Source organism: Numenius arquata, chromosome Z, assembly GCF_964106895.1.
Source record: "Numenius arquata chromosome Z, bNumArq3.hap1.1, whole genome shotgun sequence".
In the NCBI taxonomy this organism is placed as follows: Eukaryota; Metazoa; Chordata; class Aves; order Charadriiformes; family Scolopacidae; genus Numenius; species Numenius arquata.
Window position 1 is genome coordinate 70,438,894 of NC_133616.1, and position 20,824 is coordinate 70,459,717.

General features: G+C 42.0%; 1 protein-coding gene across 1 annotated transcript in view; it reads right to left on the reverse strand.

The window, feature by feature from the left end:
• The window catches only part of LVRN (laeverin), a 36,341-nt gene extending 15,731 nt beyond the window's left edge, over positions 1–20,610 (reverse strand). Inside the window, exons 1-11 of the mRNA XM_074166523.1 lie at positions 20,009–20,610; positions 15,490–15,632; positions 14,160–14,299; positions 11,872–11,998; positions 9,488–9,642; positions 8,046–8,159; positions 4,343–4,486; positions 3,967–4,032; positions 3,766–3,831; positions 2,503–2,672; positions 1,007–1,083 (exon numbers count right to left, since the gene is read on the reverse strand). Coding sequence (XP_074022624.1) covers positions 1,007–1,083; positions 2,503–2,672; positions 3,766–3,831; positions 3,967–4,032; positions 4,343–4,486; positions 8,046–8,159; positions 9,488–9,642; positions 11,872–11,998; positions 14,160–14,299; positions 15,490–15,632; positions 20,009–20,610 — 1,804 coding nt within the window. The remainder of the gene's footprint in view (positions 1–1,006; positions 1,084–2,502; positions 2,673–3,765; positions 3,832–3,966; positions 4,033–4,342; positions 4,487–8,045; positions 8,160–9,487; positions 9,643–11,871; positions 11,999–14,159; positions 14,300–15,489; positions 15,633–20,008) is intronic.
• Between the last annotated feature and the right edge of the window lie 214 nt (positions 20,611–20,824).

Sequence of the window (20,824 nt, forward strand, 5' to 3'; positions counted from 1 at the left end):
CTCCTAGTGTGTCTCCTGCTGTGCAGACATCTCACTCAGGGACAGTGTCCAACACAATTATATGGACAGAAGCCACATATGTAGACATTGCCTGAGGAGCCCTGTGCCAACAGGACAGGCTTTTAACACTGCACAGTGCAGTGCTGAATGGACACGCTCGGCTGCTGGTAGCCGCTCAGCTTGGAGCTTAATTTAACCTGTTTAGAAGTAAGATAAAGTAGCTCCTGCAGAGCTCTTTGCAGCAAAAATACACAGTCAAAATTAATTTTGAGATTTTTCCTCTTTATGTATTTTATGCCACTGCAGCAACGATTCCAAAATTCAAGTTGAAACTGTACATTGTATCAAATCCCTCATTTTCGTTTACCAAAACCATTCTGACAAATACCTCTGAAAGACAACATAACAGTTCTCCACCAGAAGTCATTTCAATCTCACAGGAACAAAATGGTAACTGAATTTAAAATTACCCTTAACATTTCTACCTTTGTAAGAAAGCATTTGGTTTATTTGTGCATCAAAAAGTCAAAAAGAAAATTATTATTTTTTAATCTTATAAGGTGAATGCAAGTTCCTTGACTGAATAGTGTCTGGTAAAGTTTGATACACGCCTTGCAAACACAAGTGGAATGTGTTTTAAAGACTGAATTTCTACTTTATCATAGACCCTTCAGGCAGCTGCAACTTGATGGGGTTTTTTCATAACTTCTGTACCTCTTAAGTCACACGATGGGTGAGGAGACAGAATTGGTATCACTTCAATAACACAAGTTAAGCACATGACACTAGTCCTTCCAAGCAAGTGCTTCCTAACAATTCTTTTCTGCAAATTTTCTCATTTTTTTACCTTAGCAATCACTAGTTTATTTAACTTTAAAGCATTCAGAGGAATAAACATCCACTGTCTGTTTATTTAAGTGTCCATATATTGTGAAATGATCACTCAAGCTGTCTTACTGTCTGAAAAAGAGGGAAAGTAGCATGTGTGAACAAATACATTACTTACTGCTGCTGTTATCTAGCCATATTAAGGGCTGTGATGATCCATTTCTCATCCAAGAAATAGGAATAATCCATGTGTTGCTTAACAAAAAAAAAAAGATATGATTAATTCTTATGCTTAAAAAAACCCTCTCAGCTGATGCTAAACTAGACTGCAGATGAGTTTCTTCTTACAAGAATCTCCATCTACCTTCTCTCTGATGCATAAAACTTCATCAGATGGTGGTACTTATGCTGGATCAGTACTTAGGTTCATCAAAGATAAGGGAGTTTAAGCATGGCTTTAAATAGGCACTCATATCTAGAATATTGTTTGATGCTAGGTATTTAAATACTGCTATATCCCTGTGCTCTGGCTTTCCTTCTTCAGACAATATTCTCCTCACTTATTAAACTTCACTCTGTTTCTGGAGAACATAAAGATCCTTTTCATAAGGGTATCCACTAGAAAAGGCCCCAGGCAAGCAATACAACTGTAATTCTGACAACTGCAATCTCCTTTCTAAGGGAATGTAAAACTCCTGGCGAATACAGATGAAACCTTGAAAACTCTGAAAAATTCTATAATACATATCCTGGATTTTCTTACATTCACATGCTATTGCCTTTTGCTAACTACAGTAAAAGACTTAACAATTGTAATTCGGAACTACTTATCTGACCTTACCAAAAATGCTGGATGGACTAATGCTCTGCAATTCCTGGAGCTTTGGAGCAAAGAAAACTCTGTGGTTCTCATCAAAATTTCTTTTGCTGTTTGTACGACAAACGATAGCAGCCAGGGAAAAACTGCTTTGGGTTTTCTCTCCTTTATACTTTGCCCCACATGAGAACTCATCTCATGGGCCTCATCCATGCATCCCAACGCTCCTGACAGCTGCCGAATTTCATGAAAGTTCAAACTCTAGCCATGAGTTTCCAAAGTCGGTGACCAAAAGCAGGACCTTCTATCATCATTTTTAGGCATCTAAATAAGCAGCACAGCTTTCAAAAGAACCAGGCACTGTACAATGCTCACTGACAGGAACTTTCGAGCTGCATGTCAGGACCTCAGCACTTTCTGAGAAAGGAGTCATTTATATAAGTACTTAAATGCAACCCCTTTATCCTTGCCAAGCAGAAGAGACTGGGAATATGTGCACTGGAAAGAAGCTACAGCATGGTTGATCCAGGTCCCCAGTCCATACAACTGAGGGATGAGGAAAGAAGAAAATGCCAGGCAAAACTCCTGCCCTGCAACCTCTTCATGGCCTGTGTCTGTCCTTACGAAGCCATTACGTGGCTGGAAAAGTCACTACTCCAGAGGAAAGCAACCTTTTGGCAAAACAAGTGGCTTGCAGAATTATTGCAAAGTTTAGTCTGAAACAGATTTTACTTGACAGCTCATGACAAGAAAAAACAGAAAGTTAAAAAATCAGATAGTCAAAACATGTCCTAACTGAAGATTTTCCTGCAAAAAATAGGGTAAAAACATACAATAAAAACACAAGCTAAACATACTTGTAAGTATCAGTACTGTTTTCATTTTTTTTATTAAGAAATTGTTCCTGACTGATTGTGCCAGTGGTTAGATTTAATGTTAAAACTGGAAACCCATTTTGGCATGTCCAGGAATCCATTATTTGTTTTACAGGTGCTGGCAACTGAACTTTGTCCTGTGCATCTACAACCTGTGAGAGAAACAGGAATTAGAAATGTTTATGATAAACAGGTACTTACTTCAGCAACACTAGGGGTTTTTCTAACATATTAGAGAAAATACAACTGTAGTTTGCTGGTCTTTGATTTATGCAAAAAAATCAATGTACCACAGTCCAGAGGACATTATTGACATTAAAATAAAGACAGCATAAGCCTTTTTAGAAATTATGAAATACTGAGGTGACATTTCTCATTCTTATAACCTTACTGCTAACCTTTCTCTTTTCGATATTAATATACTTACACCCCTCTATGGCTATGACAGACTTGATTTGTTAATTTCATTCAAATAAAGCTTCTGGAACACAAAGATTTTTAAGTGGCAAACTGAATAGCAAAGACCAAACAAAAAAGATACTAAGCTACAGTGCCAACTAGTGTGAATTGGTACAGTCTCTGCCAACTTAAAAGATATGACAGCCTTGCATATATGAAATTGTGGCACTCTTGTTCTTAACCTGAGTCTGCAATACAATGGGAGCCCTCTTTAGAGGAACAGGAAAGTGGAGTTTTAAAAAATAAACTTATTATTAGTTTTCTTACTCAGATTTCTGCCAAAACCAGCAAAGCATGAAATGCTGAGCTACTGCCCTGGGTATAGATTTTGCTGGATCTGTGACATATCAGCATCTTTGATCATCAAGCCCCCAGCATCACACACTCTGATATGGCAAAACTTAAGCTCCAGAAGAATAGGCTATGCAATTTCATGTAGGCTTAGGCAATTCCATGAAACCCAAAACTTTACCTGGCCCTCATTTCCATCTCATCTCATCTCATCTCATCTCATCTCATCTCATCTCATCTCATCTCATCTCATCTCATCTCATCTCATCTCTCTACTCCTTGTACTTAGCTCCACTGATCTCAGGTGCAGTAAAGCAGCCAAATAAACAATTGTGAAGACATTAGCCAAAAGAGCCAGCAAAGCAAATTTTATGTGAGAGAAAAGACTGCACTAGGGATAGCCAAATTCCAGTGCAGTCTTCTACAAATAGTATATGCCCTAAATTTGGATGGTGCCAAACAGCAGAGCAAGAATACTAGAGATAAACTGAGTACCATCTGTATGTGGGTCCAGAGATCATCTTGGTTAGCATTTGAGAAGGAAAATTCTTTCAGATATGACTGTACGGAAACAAACAGAAGCATCAGAATTCATGAGGGTTCAATGAAAAACACCAGCAAGGCAAACAGCAATTTGTACAATTTTCATTTTCAAGTTTATAAATCAAGATAAAGGCATTAGTTTTTCTAACTTACACTCAGTGCTCTGATAAACAACTTCTCAGTCAGAAAACCAGAAAGCATCCAGGTAATAGTAGCCCCCTGGAGTACAAAACAAAAAAACCTTTGAGAAAACATGAGTTATTATTGCAATTATTATTGCAATATTTTTTCAAACTATATTTCAAAGAAGTTAGGCTACTCCTATGCTTCATGTTTCATGCAGGTTAAAAATATTTTCACTATTTCTTTCATAGCCAAATAGATTTGCAACATCCAATAAATTTGTGTGTGCAGCAGAAACAAATTTTGAATGACAAAACAACATACAAAAACTATTTTAATTCAAACCTGCTTTGTACCATTAGTTTAGAATATATAAGAATCAGGAAGAATTTTGTAATTTTTTAACCTTGTTGTATGTGATGCTGTCAAACAGAGACATTAAAGAAAATGGTCCTTTGATCTTGTCTTCGCTCTCTGACAGTGATCGAACTCCTATTTCATTGTCTTCCCTTAAGACAGGTTGTACAACATGATCATAAAAGATTTTGTCCTGCAAGAAAAGGCAAATTTAAGTGAGCTGAACAGAAAATACTTATTCTCAAGAGAGAACGCAGATCATGGTATTAGCACTAGTAGAAATAGGCTATAGATAAACAAGGATTGATCCTTTTCCCCTGCCTCTAACTTTCTCATGAAGTAAAAGCGACCATACACCTGATCCTAACATTTCCCACATGAAACATTAATAAGCAGCGAAAATTTTACATCTTAGAAGACTGTGGGCTTGGGCCTGACAAAGACTATTGCAGTGTAATCCACGGGTTGAAATAAGACAACTATATTAAACAACCAATGAACAAATACTGAAAACTGAAACCCTGTATCTCATTTACATCTGTATGTCTTTAATACGGCAGCATTTTCCTCCTAAGTTCTCGGTTTCTCCTGCTGCAACCCTGATCAATAACCTAAAACCTAAGATACTGAGGGCAGCAAGGCTTAACCATGCAATATTTCTACTGTCATACAGTAAGAAATATGGTGGTAAAATGGCTCCTTTGGTGTAAATCAGTGAAGTTCTCTTTTTTACAAATTGTCCTGGTTTGAGCAACACAGGACTAATTTCTAATGTTTGGGAAAACTGCACTTTCAGAAGCCTCTAGCATCTGAATTCATTAAAATATTTACTTTATAGCCAGCTATGGTGAGTGGGTTTCAAAGTCTTGGTGTTTATGAGCCTTGCCAGATGCAGGGATGAGGAGGAGTGAGTCCCGGGCACTCAACCCAGGTTGGCCAACAGGATTATTTCATACCATGAATGTCATACCCAGTATGAATTAGAAAGTTTGCTGCGTAGTTCTCTCTCTCTCACCCTTGATGGCAGTGGTCCAGAGAACTTCTTGCCCCAGTGCTAGACACCTGAGCCCTTCCCTTTCTCCTGAAGCTGCAGCGCTGGCAGGGTCCCACATTTGCTGTCCCCTGCTGGGAGAGGACAGCTTCTACTTATAGAACTGGCTGAGTAAAATCCTTCTATATATTATATTGGTTTCAGGATCAATACTGGTTCTTTAGTATTATTGTTAATTATTTAGTCTTATCCTATTAAATCTATTTATGTTTCAACCCTCGTGTTTCCTTGTTTACCCCAATTCCCCTTCCTGGGTGGGGGACAGTCATCAGGTGATAGAGTAACTGTCTAAACAACAATAATTGTTGTGGGTTTTTCAAACCATAACACAAATGATGATCCCATGTCCCATGGCTGAGTATCTGTCCAAACACGGGATGGAAAATGACATTATTCCCAAGGTAAAGAAAAAAACCCTAAATTTTTAAAACACTGCAGGCCACTTTGAGCACTTCTGCTTCTCAAGGAGAAGAACTCAAGCTTCTAAGTAATGGGATTGAGTTTGTTGACCAATTTTTCTCCTTGTAAACAGACAGTAGATTTAATTTCAGGGTTCAATTTGTAATTCAGTGGTGATCAGTAGCACAAAGTCTAATTGGAGGCCAGTAACTAGCAGTGTACCCCAGGGGTCAGTATAGGCTCCAGTCCTGTTCAACATCTTCATTAATGATCTGGATGACGGGACAAAGTGTACCCTCAGCAACTTTGCAGGTGACACAAAACTGCGAGGAGTGGCTGATAACACCAAAGGGTCATGCTGCCACCCCAAGGGACCTGAAGAGTCTGGAAAAATGGGCTGACAGGAACCTCAAAGGTTCAACAGGGGCAAGGGCAAAAGTCCTGCATCTGGCAAGAAACAATCCCAAGCACCAGAATATGCTGGGTGTTGTCCAGCTGGAAAGCAGCTTTATGAAAAAGGACCTGGGGACATGAAGGACACCCAAGTTGAACACAAGCCAGCAACATGTCCTTGCAGTGAAGTCTAATGGTATCTAGAGTTGCATTTAGAGTATTGCCAGCAGGTCGAGGGAGGTGATCCTTCCCCTCTGCTCAGCACTGGTAAGACCACACCTGGAGTGGTGGGTCCAGTGCTGGGCTCCCCAGTAGAGGGAAGATACAGAGGTACTGGCGAGAGGCCAGGAAAGGCCACAAAGATGATGACAGGAATGGAACATCTCTCCTATAAGGAAAGGTTGAGAGAGCTGGGATTATTCAGCCCGGAGAAGAGAGGACTCCAGGGAATCTCATCAATGTATACAAATACCTGAAGGGAGGGTGCAAGGAGGACGGAGCCAGGCTCTTTCCAGTGGTGCCTGGTGACAGGCCCAGAGGCAATGGGCATAAACTGAAACACAGGAGGTTCCCTCTGAACATCAGGAAATACTTTTTCACTGTGAGGGTGACCAAGCACTGGCACAGGTTGCCCAGAGAAGTGGTGGAGTCTCCATCCTTGAAGACACTCAAAAGCCACCAGGACATGGTCCTGGACAACTGGCTCTAGGTGGCCAGGTTTGAGCAGGGAGTTGGACCAAATGATCTCCAGAGGTTCCTTCTAACCTCAGCAATTCTGTGCATCTGTGAATGTGCACGTACCACAAGAATGCACAAGACTGCCCTGTATTCTCACGTCTGTGTAATTCACTCTGGATTTCTGAGGCACATCACATAACTGTGGCAATTGTTGATTTACAGAAAGGCAAGCTTCTAAATTAGAAGATTAAAATTAAAAAGGAGACAAGGATTTATTTCCAATTTAAAATTTGGTGGCCTTTACACTCTTCAACGATATTAAAATATGGCATTACAGAGAATAAAGAGAGCTGTTGTTTGAAGTTCAAAGCAGAAGGTTAGCATACCCCATGACCTAAAAATCCTCCTGACAGAATTTGTCTGATGTGCCCATGTTAGTTTCCAATTAAGCATGTAATTAAGTACTTAGGTGAATTGGAAAAGGAAAGTGATGAATGGTATTTCATCTGAGCCTTATAAACAGCGGACGGGATTGACTGCAGTCTCAGGCCTGCCCAGACTAAATGCTTCTCCTTTCTTCAGAAGCTGAGGGCACCGTGCACAGACATTTATAATTGCACAGGGGCACCTCATCTTATGGCTACAATTAGCAGCACCTATCCTCCTGTCTCAGAGTTTAATGATGGAGTTTTCTAACAGGCTCTGAGTTTTATGCTTATTCCCATTTGGGCAGAATGAGAAGGAGTTTTAGCCTGCTGTAAGATCAACTATGCGCATTACATTTGCCTTATCTGCAACCAGACAGCCATGGACCCAGTGCAGTAAACAGACTCAAAATAGCCCAACTTAGTCCCTGCCAGGTAATAATAGCTAAGGTATGGGATGCATGGAAAAGAGCTTGGACAAGCAGGGAGGGCAAACCATCAGCTACAGGATCCAGGAGAGAAAGCGGGATTTGCTACATGACAGATCTAGGGCAAAATACCAACTCCTCACTGCAGAATCACAGCTGTCCAGTCGTCCTCTGCACCAGCTGTATGACCTGGGTATGATCATGGCCCCCAGAAGATGGAGACCTTTCAGGGAAGAATCAAGACTTGCTGGTCCTTCCCAGGGGAGTTAAGTTACTAATACCATGCATTAATTATATCCCATATCCTGCATCTTCCTTTTCTTTGTATGTGCTGGAACTTTGGTACTTTAGCTTACTTCAGTCAGCATTAGTACTTACCAGAGGAAACTTGGGTTCAACAAAGGTAGCTCCCAGATTTTCAAAGTAAGATGCCAGTCCCTCTTTAAGCCACAGATCACTCCACCAGTTCATTGTAACCAGATTTCCAAACCACTTAAATAGCAAAAAAAAAAAAAAAGTCTCAAAAAACTCTTCAGGCTGCTGTTTTCATTTTTGCAGGTTAAAAACATATACCTATGCTGAAGTAACTTTATTTAATGTGTACATATCAATTGAATAAAGTGCTGGATATTCCTTCAGATAGTGAAAATTCAGTAGAAAAAGATGCACATTGGATAAAGTCAGAGGCTCAGGGCAGTCATTTTTTAATTGTTTCTTCTACAATTTCATACCATGAGTATGGATGCCAGTTCTTTATGTCATTCTTTTACTCTATCTAATTCTAAACACTTCACAGTAAAATTAAATATCTAAAAGATCATATAAGGCTATGATTACAAGTAGAGCATTTATCAAGCAATTACAAAAACATTTTTCCATGTTCTTAACAAAAGGAAATGTCAGGGGAATGACAGAACTGGGGAAACAACCATTTCCAAAATCAGCAAATCCCTATCCTGGCAAGCAATAAAACTTCCACAACAGCTGCTACGTACTCATATTTGGCAGCTCCTATTTAGCAAAAAACTGACCACTTGTGGATTTGTATTTTATTTGTTAATTCTTAAAAACTTGAATTTCAACTTTGTTTTAAAATAAAGTTTAATTAAGTACTGACTTTTGCTTTATTGGCCTGCAATAAAAACACTCTGCTCATCTGAAGGTCTGAAAAGTTACAGACCTTGTCAGAAAGGCATACAAGTGCACTAGCCAAGTTAAACTCTTTCGCTAACTTTGTTGACTAAGTGCAAACAGTTGTTGCTCTGGCCAACAACAGTAAATTAAACATAGTCAATAATGAAGTGAAACTGCATTATCATTCCAAAACAAATAAGAAAAAATCTCTATGAAAACTGGACCAAGGTGTTCATGTTAATTTTGTTCTATCATATCACAGGCTGTTTCTTACAGAAAAACAAATACCTTTTGCAATATGTACATTCTCTGCCTCTATAGAAGAATTCTTACGAAGTCCGTTAATTCTCCCACCAAATTACTAACTATACTGGATATAGTGAGCAGTGTCATCCCTACATCCCTACGGTATTTTTGAGTACAGCATTCAGGTTCTGTATAAGAAAAAAATAGGCAGCCCATTAACGATTTTGTATCAATGAGTCCTGTGCAGTCAGTACGTACTCTGTAATATGCCAGAATCTGTTTTTAATATTGTGCAACATATGATCAAAGTCTTGTGCCCGCACTCCCCCTACTATTTTTCTTTCACTATTTTTCTTTTACTGATCAGTGACTGTATCATCAGCAACCAGAAAGAAACAACCTCATAGGTAAATAAATGTACAGAATTTTTTACCACATGCCTGGTGTCCTATCTCATGTGACACAATTATGGCAATCATTGCTTTTCTGCTCGTGAATTTATCACTTGGGAGGTACATCAATGATGATTCTTGGAAAGTCATTAGCCCCCAGTTTTCCATAGCAATTGCTCCAAAATCAGGCAGTGCAACCAGATCTAAATTGATTGAAACAGAGGGAAAAAAAAAAAAGTACCTTTAAAATTTTTGGAAGTAAAATGCTCACATGATTTTAATGCTCACACTGGTTCAGTGGGCAATTAAAAGATACTACATTTTAGTGGTTCTTTGTGATATTATGGCAACACTCTTGCAAGTGGTCTGTGAAATTTCTTCTTGTCCTACTTTTCATCTATGGTTGCCACTCTTCCAGGGATCCACATAATGAATTTCCACGAAGTTCAGATCTGTACTTTATCTTGTACATAAAAATGTTTTGAACAAAAATGAAGGCTGTACTCTGCCAATGCTAGATGAGAATATATTCACTGCTGGCTCTCAGAAATCTTTCTCTGTATGAGTTTCTCCTGTGTTTGGAAAAGATCATACTTACCACTTTTTTCAGCCAAGCAACTAATAAAAAAAAATCATGCTCTTTCAGCTGTGTGAGTACCGGGATCCTTTCCACTCTTATTTGAAAGGTGCCTTAGAAACATCTCTTTGTTTCCACAGTGTGGCTGTTACCTCTGTACTCCCCTTCTGCCTTGTGCACAGGAAGAACTTTTCCAGTTCAAGTGTGAGAGTTGGACAAAACATCAAGGATCTCAAAGAAAGATACACTGTTTAAACTCAGCAGCAAAGAGCAAAATTTGGAAAAGGTATACAAAGCATTTTGGAAGTGGACATAAGCTTGTACTGCAAACCAGCTGACCACGAGCTAGTTCCAGTCCAAAAGCTAGGCAGTTAATGCAAGTGTGGTGCCGAACCCAAGCACAGCCAGACCGCATCTCAGCGGGGCATATCGCCTCAGGCTTACAGCAAAGGTATTTCACTTTCAGGGAGGCAGCCCCCATCTAGCCAGCCTGGGGCAAGAGAGCTCACTTATAACTGCATTAAAATCAGGTGAAGGCAAACCCTTAAGTATCCCTGATTTTAAACTCGTTTATTCTTAATTTCACATTTTGAGTTCACAATATAAATCTCTAGTGTTTACAAGCAGGTATTCTTGGTTGAACTAATCCTGCTGATCTTTAAGCAAAACTTCAAAGAAGGTCAGTGGGATATGCAGTTGGTACTGCATGAGATTGCAGTGGGGATTGTAATGGCATTACAGCATTTTGTGAAACTGAAATCTCACCTAACAGAAAGCCTGCAATACCGTTCTTCTACTTCAATTTTGTAGTATTTTTATACTAATGAATAAATGTATTGACATTGCTGCTAAACAGAGGAACACAAGCATGAAACAGAATTGTCTACAGCCCTTGAGTAGCTTGTATGATCACTAAGATAACAAAATTTAAAGTGAAGACTGCATAGATTGCATTTTCCATAAGAAGTGTAGTGAGTAATTCTGCAAGTTATTCTAAAACACTGGGAGATAATACATTTACAAAGATGAAAATTTATTTCTTTCAAGTGCCAAAATATAGATTTGATAAACCAACAAATTATCTAGTCAAGGAAGGAGGGAAATTCTTCCCCCACAGTCCTGCTATCTGATAAGATCATGGGCAGTTCCAAAACTCATTTTAAATAAGAATTGCCTTCTGTGCTCTCAGTATTCTACCAATTTGCATAAAAGAGCAGGTTTCCCCACAGTATTTATGCCGAAGCCCTTGGGAATCCAAGTACAAGTAGCAGACAAATTGTACAGTGGAACTACATGATGGCACCCTTTTTTATTGACTGAAGCTTGACTTAGCTGATTTACCTCATGTCCATTTTAAGTAGAAACAATGTTTTCCTGCAGGAGTCCTTTTTTTCACGGGAGGAATGTGCAGGAACATACAACCAACTCACAGGTAAGGCACAGACATATTGAAGAAAGCAAGGAGCAGTTTGGGGAGATATGAGATACAACAAGCATGGATTTACTAGGAGGAGGTAGGGACTACAACGTCCTTGCCCGGTATGGTCTATGCATCCCAGAAATAGCCACGTGAGTCAACAATTCTTTTCTATCGACTTTGTAGACCTATCCATCCCTTTATTAGGAAATAACATTTTAAAAGAATAAGTGAAATTTGAAGGTAAGAGTTCCAAGCTACAGGTTAATAAGAGCCATGATGCAGAAAGGAGAATCCAGTGAGTTAAAGCTTAAGGGCTTTATTCCATGAATGTGGTAAGCTGTAAAAAGAGAATACTGCAAAAGAAACTATTGCTTCTGTGAATGGTACACCATCAGCAGCCGTTTCTGGCCCATTTAAGAAAATAAGTAATCTCACCTGTCTTTGGCAAAGGGTAGCTGACATTAAGTAAGTCTTCCAGAAATGAAAATATAGGGCCTGTAATATTTAAAGCGTAGTCAACGTACCCATTTTTAATTGCCTCTTTCCGAGCCCAAATACGTATCTGCAATGAAACAAGAAAGCGTCATTTTAGACAACCCTCATATTTTCATTTTCTTTGCTTCTCTTCTGTGAATCATTGTTTGAAAATGCTGTCTCTCCACACCAGACCATGCAATAAAGCTTTTAATGGAAAAAGTCCCAACTCAAGTTTCACTGGACCTAACAAAAAGTGGCGCAGAGCCTAATCCTGCTAAAATCTAGAAGAGTTCCAGTACTTCAAAAGGGCCAAGATTCAAATCCAACTATACATTGCTGGAACAAACAGACTTCTCGTTTTACTTTTATTAAATGGGAAATGCTGTAAAACTATTTAGAATTACACATCTTAAGCCAATGTATTCCAGCCAGCGAGTCTGGGTGATAAACTTTCCTCCAGCTCACCACTCTTTCCCCAAAGAGAGAGAAATGGATGTTCAGAGAACATTTGCTGTCCAAACTTTCTCTTAAACTTTCTCACAGCCTGAAACAGACCACTAGCCTCCCACTGCTGCTGGAGAGAGCAGATGGCACCTGAGCAGATGACATCTGTACAGATGTAACAGAGCTGGCAGCAGCAAGGAAAGCTTTTCCCTCCCACGCCCGTTTGCTTTGTCACGGCATGGAAAAGGGCAGCTGCTTGCCCAAGGTGATGGAGCAGACTGAGAAAAGGCTTATGTCTCCACCATGTGCCTCTGGATGTGAGACACACACACACACCCGCCAGGTGCCTGGCAGCTCAGATCCCACGCATTTGTCACATCTAAATGCAATACATGGTCTCAATAAGGAGCTGCACAGCCAAACCCTAGAAGGACACTTTGGAAGCCTCAGGATTTAATCCAGAAGGGAAAAAATAAAGCATATTCAGTCAATGGAGTATCCTCAGGCTCTGAGCCACTCTTTTCAGCTGAGGCTTCAGAGGAGATTGAAAGACCAGATCACTTTATTTTGCAAAACCTAAACACAATGGGCAGACTTAAAATCCTAATTCTAGTATGAGCTTGGAGCTATAATACCGGTGTTTCGGGCTGTAAATTACTTACCAGAAATGAGAAAACAGGCACAATGAACATGATCACACAAACACTGAAGAGGCGCAGATGGAGCACCTCTCTCTGAAATCAAGGGGTGAAACACCCTCTCCCCTCTATCTCACAGAACAGAGGTGGTACGTCTTCCCTCTGAAAAACGCTCTTTTGAGTGCTTTGCTTTGCTGACTACTGTCGGTACACATCAGCCCAAGAAAAAGGCACACAGACAGAGCCATGAGCATCCACATGTTCTGTACAGAGGACAGCAGGTATGATACACGAAGTCCAATATTCATTTTAAAAAGGAGCTAATGCTGTGCTGCCTAGGTGATCTCGGACTGTCCTCTCCCCTTGTCCCACCTTTCCCCAGTAGGATGACAGGGAACTAACCATGAAGTTAACACTGTGCTCTCATTTATTAAGCACAGCAAGTATACACTACCCTTAATAGCTTTATGCTTGAGTTTATTTTGGAACAGCTTGATACATCTGTTGACTTTCAGCAAAAGAAGGAAAGTGAAACAACTGGTGCCAACAGAGTACATTTTTTTACAGCTTCCCTCAAGAAGCTTTGGCCATCGTAGTGTAAGAGGAAAACTGAATACTCACTGATGAAGAAACTTCAAACACAGAACAGTCAGGTTTGGATGCTAAAAAACGTGCCCACTGCAGAATAAAAGTTGAAAATACTAGTAGACAAAATGCTTGGAGCACAGTATTGCTCCTACTGATGTCATGACACTGCTCATGAAAGGGCCTTGAAGAACGAGGCACTGAACTTCAGTGCTTTGTCACAGCAGTGGAAATGTATATTTTTTTCCAACAAAGACAGCTAAGAAGATAAGAAGACCCTGAATTATGACCAGTACTTTTTGCAGAGTACCTGCTCCCAAAGTTCTAACATACAGAGCCCATATCTCTTTGTGGAATTGTATGAAATGAACCAGACTGGACAATAAAATAGTTGTCTTAAAGGAAAGCTTTCTGCAGAAATTTCTGCAGGATAAATGTTAGCAGTTTTGCCACATCAGCAAATAGTTTTGGAATGGAAAGCACCGTTAATGTCTGTGATATCTTCTAAAGCACATGATGCACCACAGAGCCAACTTCTGTTGTAAACTGCTATAATGTGTTGTGCTGCCTCATATTTACCTCATTTCCCCGCTCGGTTCTGGTGACATAACCGAAATCACAAATCACAAAAGCAGTCAAGTAAGTTGACATTTTCAGTGAAGTGTTAAATGTGGTAACAGTCCACAGGCTTCCATTTTCATCCTTCATTTCGGATACATCTAGAAAAAAATATCAAAGAAATATTCAAACCATTGCTCTTCCATAACAAACAAGGAACTTCGTGTTTTCTGTATGTTTTTTTACACCTCTCCTCAATATGCTGAATTTCTGCGCTAACTTCACATGCTTGTGGCAGAAGGCAAGCAGACAGACTTGTTGCTACTGCCACGTATTGGAGTCATGACCTTCCATGCAAACACCAAAAACCCACTCTTGAGCTTCTTAACTGAAGTCTTGGAAGGATATCAAACTGCATCAGTTTTAGGATGTGGGCAAACCATGGACAATTTACGCCATGCTGCATATCTCTAAAATGTGTGATTTATTATGATTCAAATATAGGTTACATGAAATACTTAATCAGATACTTTCCTTCCCAAGAAGGGGGACATGGGCAAGATTCTCAGGGAAAGAAAATGCTTCAAGCGATTCTCACAGAGATCCCATTTATTATAATTCCTAAGTTACTTAGCTTCCATGCAAATCTCGTAAAGCTTCCGTTCTATGCCTGAAAATTATTAAGGTGAAAACCAAAGATTTGTGCCACTGAATTGGAGAAAAAAGCCATTAAGAAGGCAGCAAGAGATCCAACAGATTTCTGTAGGAATACTATTTTATGGAATTTCTTTGGAATCTTATACCCCGCGTGCATCCCACATAAGATCCCAGCAAGGGACAGGAGCAGCATCTCCAGAGCCTTATAGTCCTCTCATTCTGCACATGCACAGGAGTCTATAGTGTCTCTGCCCTGTAAAACATTTTTTTGTACGTTGTAAATATGTCTTAAAATATACTTAGAATGAAAGGAATCCCCAAATACCACAATTACAGGCTTTGCATACTGGGGCTGCCACTGTCTTTTAAGCAGATGTCGCACAGCCAGGCAGACACGCGACCAAGCAGTAAATGCCAGGAATCAAACCCTAGGCAGCCTCCAACAACCAGAGGAGAGCGCATCGCAACTGGCAAAACTATGGAATTATCTCCATCAGAGATATTAATTATGAATAACTGTCTCCAAACTTTTAAGTTCATAGGCACAGATCTTCTGTACATTTTCAAGGCATTAGCACATGGACAACAGAACACTGCTGTATCGGATGATATAACCTGTTCAGATAAATTACACCCTTTTGAAATGTATTTTAGGGGGGAAAAAAACCCACAAGTCTGCTTGCTGTTTACCTACCAATAGCAGGCATGTTGGAAAGAGCCACATAGCTTGGGTCATGGACAATTCTGATGTTAAACGTAGCCTTCATGGCCGGTTCATCAAAACATGGGTAAACTGTCCTGGCATACGTTGGTTCCAGTTGGGATGCAACCAGCGTACTATATTAAAAATACAAGAAAGATTAGTCCAGCATGCTACAGCTGATCAGAACCAATATATAGTGCATAAAAAGGAGAAAATGAGGAATGCATCCTGTATAGTATATGAATGCCTAGTGGCGTTCAGGTTATTCTTCTAAAAATGCCATCTCATTAGAATAACGTTATTTGTAATACTGATAGCATAATGAAGTTTTGTGTTAACATCTTTTGTATCTGATTTCTTTCATTTAAAAAAAATATGTAAGAATTACACTGTAAAGGAAACCCTGAAGTGGCTCAAAGTAAGGGAGTTTTATAGCAAGCAGAATCCTGTTCTGTGCAACAGCTGCCCCCAACTCCCGGTCCCCTTTTCAGGTGAAGGATGCTCAGTACTGACACGCAGCCCAAGAGAACACCAAACCTGTTACTTGCTATGATTTCTGTCCTTTGTCTTTGATGGTCCTACCCACAGATTCATACAAAACAGAGCTGAGAAGAACTTCAGATCCCCTGCTCTGAGGTACAATTACTGTACTGATGCTGTTCTAATCCCTTTTGCCTTGATTCTAGTAATTGATGCAGAAGCAACTGATAAAAATCAGTGCAAATATTGTGCTTGATTACATTTTGGGATGCCTGTTAATATCAGCCCTATGCAGTCAATTATTTTATAGACGTTGCACAGGATGTGCAGAATGCTTGGCTGCCAAGTAAAATTCTCCAAGGACTTTGAAACACTGATGTGAACAGTGACATACAGCCTGCACTTTATGGTAGACTCCACAGGAATCCTCTAAACCTGGGGTCAGGTACATGGGCTCATTCACAGCAGTGCAAGGTCTGTATGCAGAATGATGCTACAATAAACCTCCTGCATCATGTATGTTTGAGCCAGCACCACTAGAGAAGAAGGGAAAAGGTGGGTTTCTGCACCTTTCTGCCTACCCAGATCCTGGCATGGACTCTCCCAGCTATATGCAGAATACAGATTCCCTATTTCAACAGGAAAGCCTTCAAATACGTAGCGCTGGTGAAGTGGGAGCATCCTCCTTTTTTACTTCCTTTGCTCCTCGCAGACATGGGCTGTGTGCTATCCATAAAGAGTGCTCCCATTTTTCAGAGTTTTCCTTTGCAAGCAAGACCAGATCAGGTGGGTAGTTCAAATTGTCAACAACAGTAAAAACATATGCAGTCATCAATCATCAAACTGGTAACAAACAACTTTTGTGTTGGAAATGCAGTGAAGTTTGGGCTTTGGTTTATTCTGTTTTCCACAGAGGTGAGGTTACCACTTCTGAAAACCCCTGTCTCTGCAAACAGCTTTCCTGCACCACCTTGCTCTGGCTCTGGCTTGGACAGAGGACAGAGAACAGTACTTAGCATCAGCTAGCTAATCCTGCCAGCCTGCCGAGAGCAATGTGGGTATCTGACCACGAAAAAAGCCGGTGCCAAGGCTCTGATGGAGCATTCATTACAGAGGCTACACTTCTCTTTAGGATCTAGCTGCCTACTGAAAGCTTGCCCTTCTGTGCTTAAACTCTTCTGAAACGAGAGGTCTCTAGTGGTTCCACAAGCACAAATTAAAAAAAAACACAGTAGGACTCGCAGCGCATGCAAAAAATACGTGAGTCTGCACGACTGTAGATAAATGGCACACTGTCTGTTACAGCCGGTGGTTTAAGTTACGTGCTGAAGTCAGAAATCCGTGCAGGAATCAGACCCCGAAGGTCTGCTGGATCCAGGTATGAGTCACTTTAGAAGAGCCACAGGGCAGTCCGCTGGAGATAATGGTTTCCTTGCAGAACAGGAACTGGCTTTGTACTGACAGCTGAAGGGCACTGAACATTTTTAAATCACTCCTGATCTATATAATCCATTAGAATCCAACTTTTTCCATCATTAACAGCTTGCTAGATTTTACAAACTACATGCCTCAAAATACGTCTCCTCAGAAAAAAAAAAATAAAAAAAAAAGGAAGGCAAAACACCTTCCGTGTAACTGGACTCCATCAGATTAGGAAATGACTGGTAAACTGATGATTTAATTCCTAGTGAAGGAAAAAAACAAGATATTTATTGCTGCATACTCTCGATTCAGAGAAAGCCTTTTAAAGCAAAAAATGGCGAAATCCATTCAAGAATATCAGGAATGTGGGCAGGAACAAATAACCAAAACAATACGTTATATCTGCAGTCAGTGGATTTCCTCTGATTTATTTCAGTGTCTGAACACCACTGGCATCTCTTTAACCATACTGCAGTCTCACATTTCATTACTGCTTCACGATGAGCTAAGAATGAAATGGAACAATTGTCATCAATCCCTTAAACAATTGGAAATTGAACTATACACATTATTTTAATGTTTTAAAAACATTTTTTCTTATTTTTTACTGAGCAGCACAGCTGACAATAGCTTTTTTTCAGATCCTCTGAATTTTACACAGTCTGAATCAAAAAAATGTCACAGTGCAATTCAGTGTTTCTTAGATAGGACTTGATTAATACAGCATCAGAAAGCACACTGATACAATATTAAGTAATGGATTGCTGTTCCTTTCTTACTTATTTGGATGGTTTTTAATTATGTAAGTTAAGCAAAGTATTCTAGGTTTTCCTTTACCCAAAAGTTGCACAAATAATCCTGTGAGTGACAATCAGTGAATTAAGAAATAGCAAATGAAGAAAGACAGCATATATTTCCTACATATATTTATTATCATACTGCATTTTTCTCTAAGGCTAACCAACTTATCCCCTTTCTCTTAAAAAAAAAAAAAAAAAAAAAGGTCTGCGTAAGTTAAATTTTCCAGATGTGGCAGACAATGGTATCAGCAAAGATTTACTCAAGAGCTGGCAGCTGAAAAGCCAACTCATTGTTGCGGAAAAATCACACAGTCCTCCTCCATTTCAATAAAAACTATTAACTTTATTTTGTGGTTTCTTATTATTGCTACTCATATAGGGACTTGCACGTAAGGATCATGTGGGTAACTGAATATTACATGCTTGAGCAATAAGTCTATGCACTGCTGAGCTACAGTTTATTTTAGTGGACTCATCAATAGTCTAGGAGCCAAGAACACTTGAATTTTAACTCTAGTTTTCCTTCTGACTTACTGATTGGTGATCCTCAGCAATTCACTACATCTTTAATTATTAAAAATTAAATAACTTCAAAATAAGCAACTTATCTGCCTCTCCTTTAAACACCTATTTTGAGAAATTTGTCTTCTGCTGCAACTATTTGAATCATAATCTTAAATTTCACTTTTCTTTAGCAAGTTTCACATCCAGAAGTTTATGACACAATTAACCTTGAGAAGATTCCCAATAAAAAAAAATAAATAAGTAAGCATTATTTTGAGGGTGAAAAAAATGTTTTAGATGATTGACTTCTTGATAAGCTCACACTGCCCCGGTGCCGATTCTGCAGTTCAAAAGAAAATAAAAAAGGAAGCATACTAATAGCATTCACTAAGGAAATCATAGGTTGTCTGATGACAGCCAAACAATTGCATGTGCAATAGCACCCTCAAAGTCCAGCTGTCTAAAGCAGCCACTCATCCTACACTCCAGAAACCGCAGGTGGTCAACGACTCTAAAGCCATGCCCAAATACACATCCAAAATCCTGGATAAAGACATGCTCCCCACAGGCACAGGTTGAGGAGGTGAGGAGCTGTCAGTGCTACAGAGATGGTGGGGGGGGCCAGGATGGAGGCAGCTCCCAAGAACTGGCCATAGGTGTTGTCTGACCCCTCACCGCCAGTAAAAGGCACAGAAAGAGAGACACATCCAGAAAAAGCCATTTGACCTGAGTTGAGATACACTCTCTCCCCAGCCAAAGGCAGATCTTCTGTCTGACAGACCATCAGTAAGCCCTCGCAGACTAACTCTGAAACAGCAGCTCCTTGCCGGCCTCTGTGAACCAGGAGGTCTTTGCAAACCATCTCAGCATGGTCTTTCCAAGCCACCACCAACCGGTCTGGCTCAAGTCGGCTGCTGAAGGAAAGCCAGGGCAACCTCGCCAGTGCTCTCTGGAGAGGAGAGCGACCATCACGGAGCACAGACATGAATTTCTGACAAGTCGTCTTTGCAGCCCGTGATGTGCACACACCTGGGGAAAGGGTGCGGGCTGCGGGAAGCGGCTGAGCCCGCCCCGGGCATCCCCGCCGTGCGGAGCAGCCATCTCCCTTAAGGCCAGCCCAGGCAGCGAGCTGCTCCCCAAGAGCCGCCCAGCCCCGGCACCACCTGAAATACCGTCTGCGGAGACGCAACATCTCCCGGAGCCGGCTCCGACGCCTCCACGGGTGACCCCGCGGCGGCGCCGAAGACTCTCGGGTGCCGCGGGCGGAGGGGCGCGGGGTGCCGGGGGCGGCGGCCGCCGCCTACCTGCTCCGTCCCTGGTCGGTGTAGCGGGTGAGGAAGAGCCCGTCGAGGTCCTCCTCCAGCCGGCCCTGGAAGCCCAGCTGCAGCACGTACCGGCGCCCGGCCCGCAGCCGGCCGCGCAGCTCCAGCACCACCGTGTCGCCCGCCGCCTCCTGCCGCAGCCCCGCCACCTCCACGGCGGCACCGGACTCCGGCAAAGGACCGCGGACGGCGGCGGCCCCCCGGCTCCGCAGCCCGGAACTGTGCAGCACCGCCACCTCCGTGTCCTGCCGGCAGCGCACCGTGATGTTCACCTGCCCGACGAAGGAGAAGGGCCCCGGCTGGCCCGGCCGCACCCGCGGCCACAGCTCCAGGTCGTAGTGGAGCGGCAGGAGGTGGCGGGGCAGGCGCCGGACCGAGCCGCCGGCGGCAGCGGGACCCGGCAGGGCGGCGGGGCCGGGGGCGGCGGGCAAGGCGCGGGGTGGCGGCGGCGGCGCCTCCTGCCGGCAGCGCCCGTAGAGGGCGGCGAGCGCCAGCAGCGCGGCCAGTAGCCCCAGCAGCAGGGCGGCCAGCAGGGCGGCGGACCTCCGCCCCACGTACAGCCCGGAGCCGCCGCGGGGACCCATCCCCGCCGCTCTGCGCAGCCCGCCGGCCCGCCACCGCCGCTACTTACGGGGCGGGGGCGCGGGGGAGTGAGCGGGCCTGAGGGCGGGACGATGGGACACCCCCCCCCCCTCCTCCCAGGGAAGCCGCTCCCCGGAGGGCTGCTCCAGCGGGCTGGGACCCCCGGTGACCTGGCGGGGAGTGGAGGAGGCGGGGGAGCGGCCCCCGGTCTTCCCC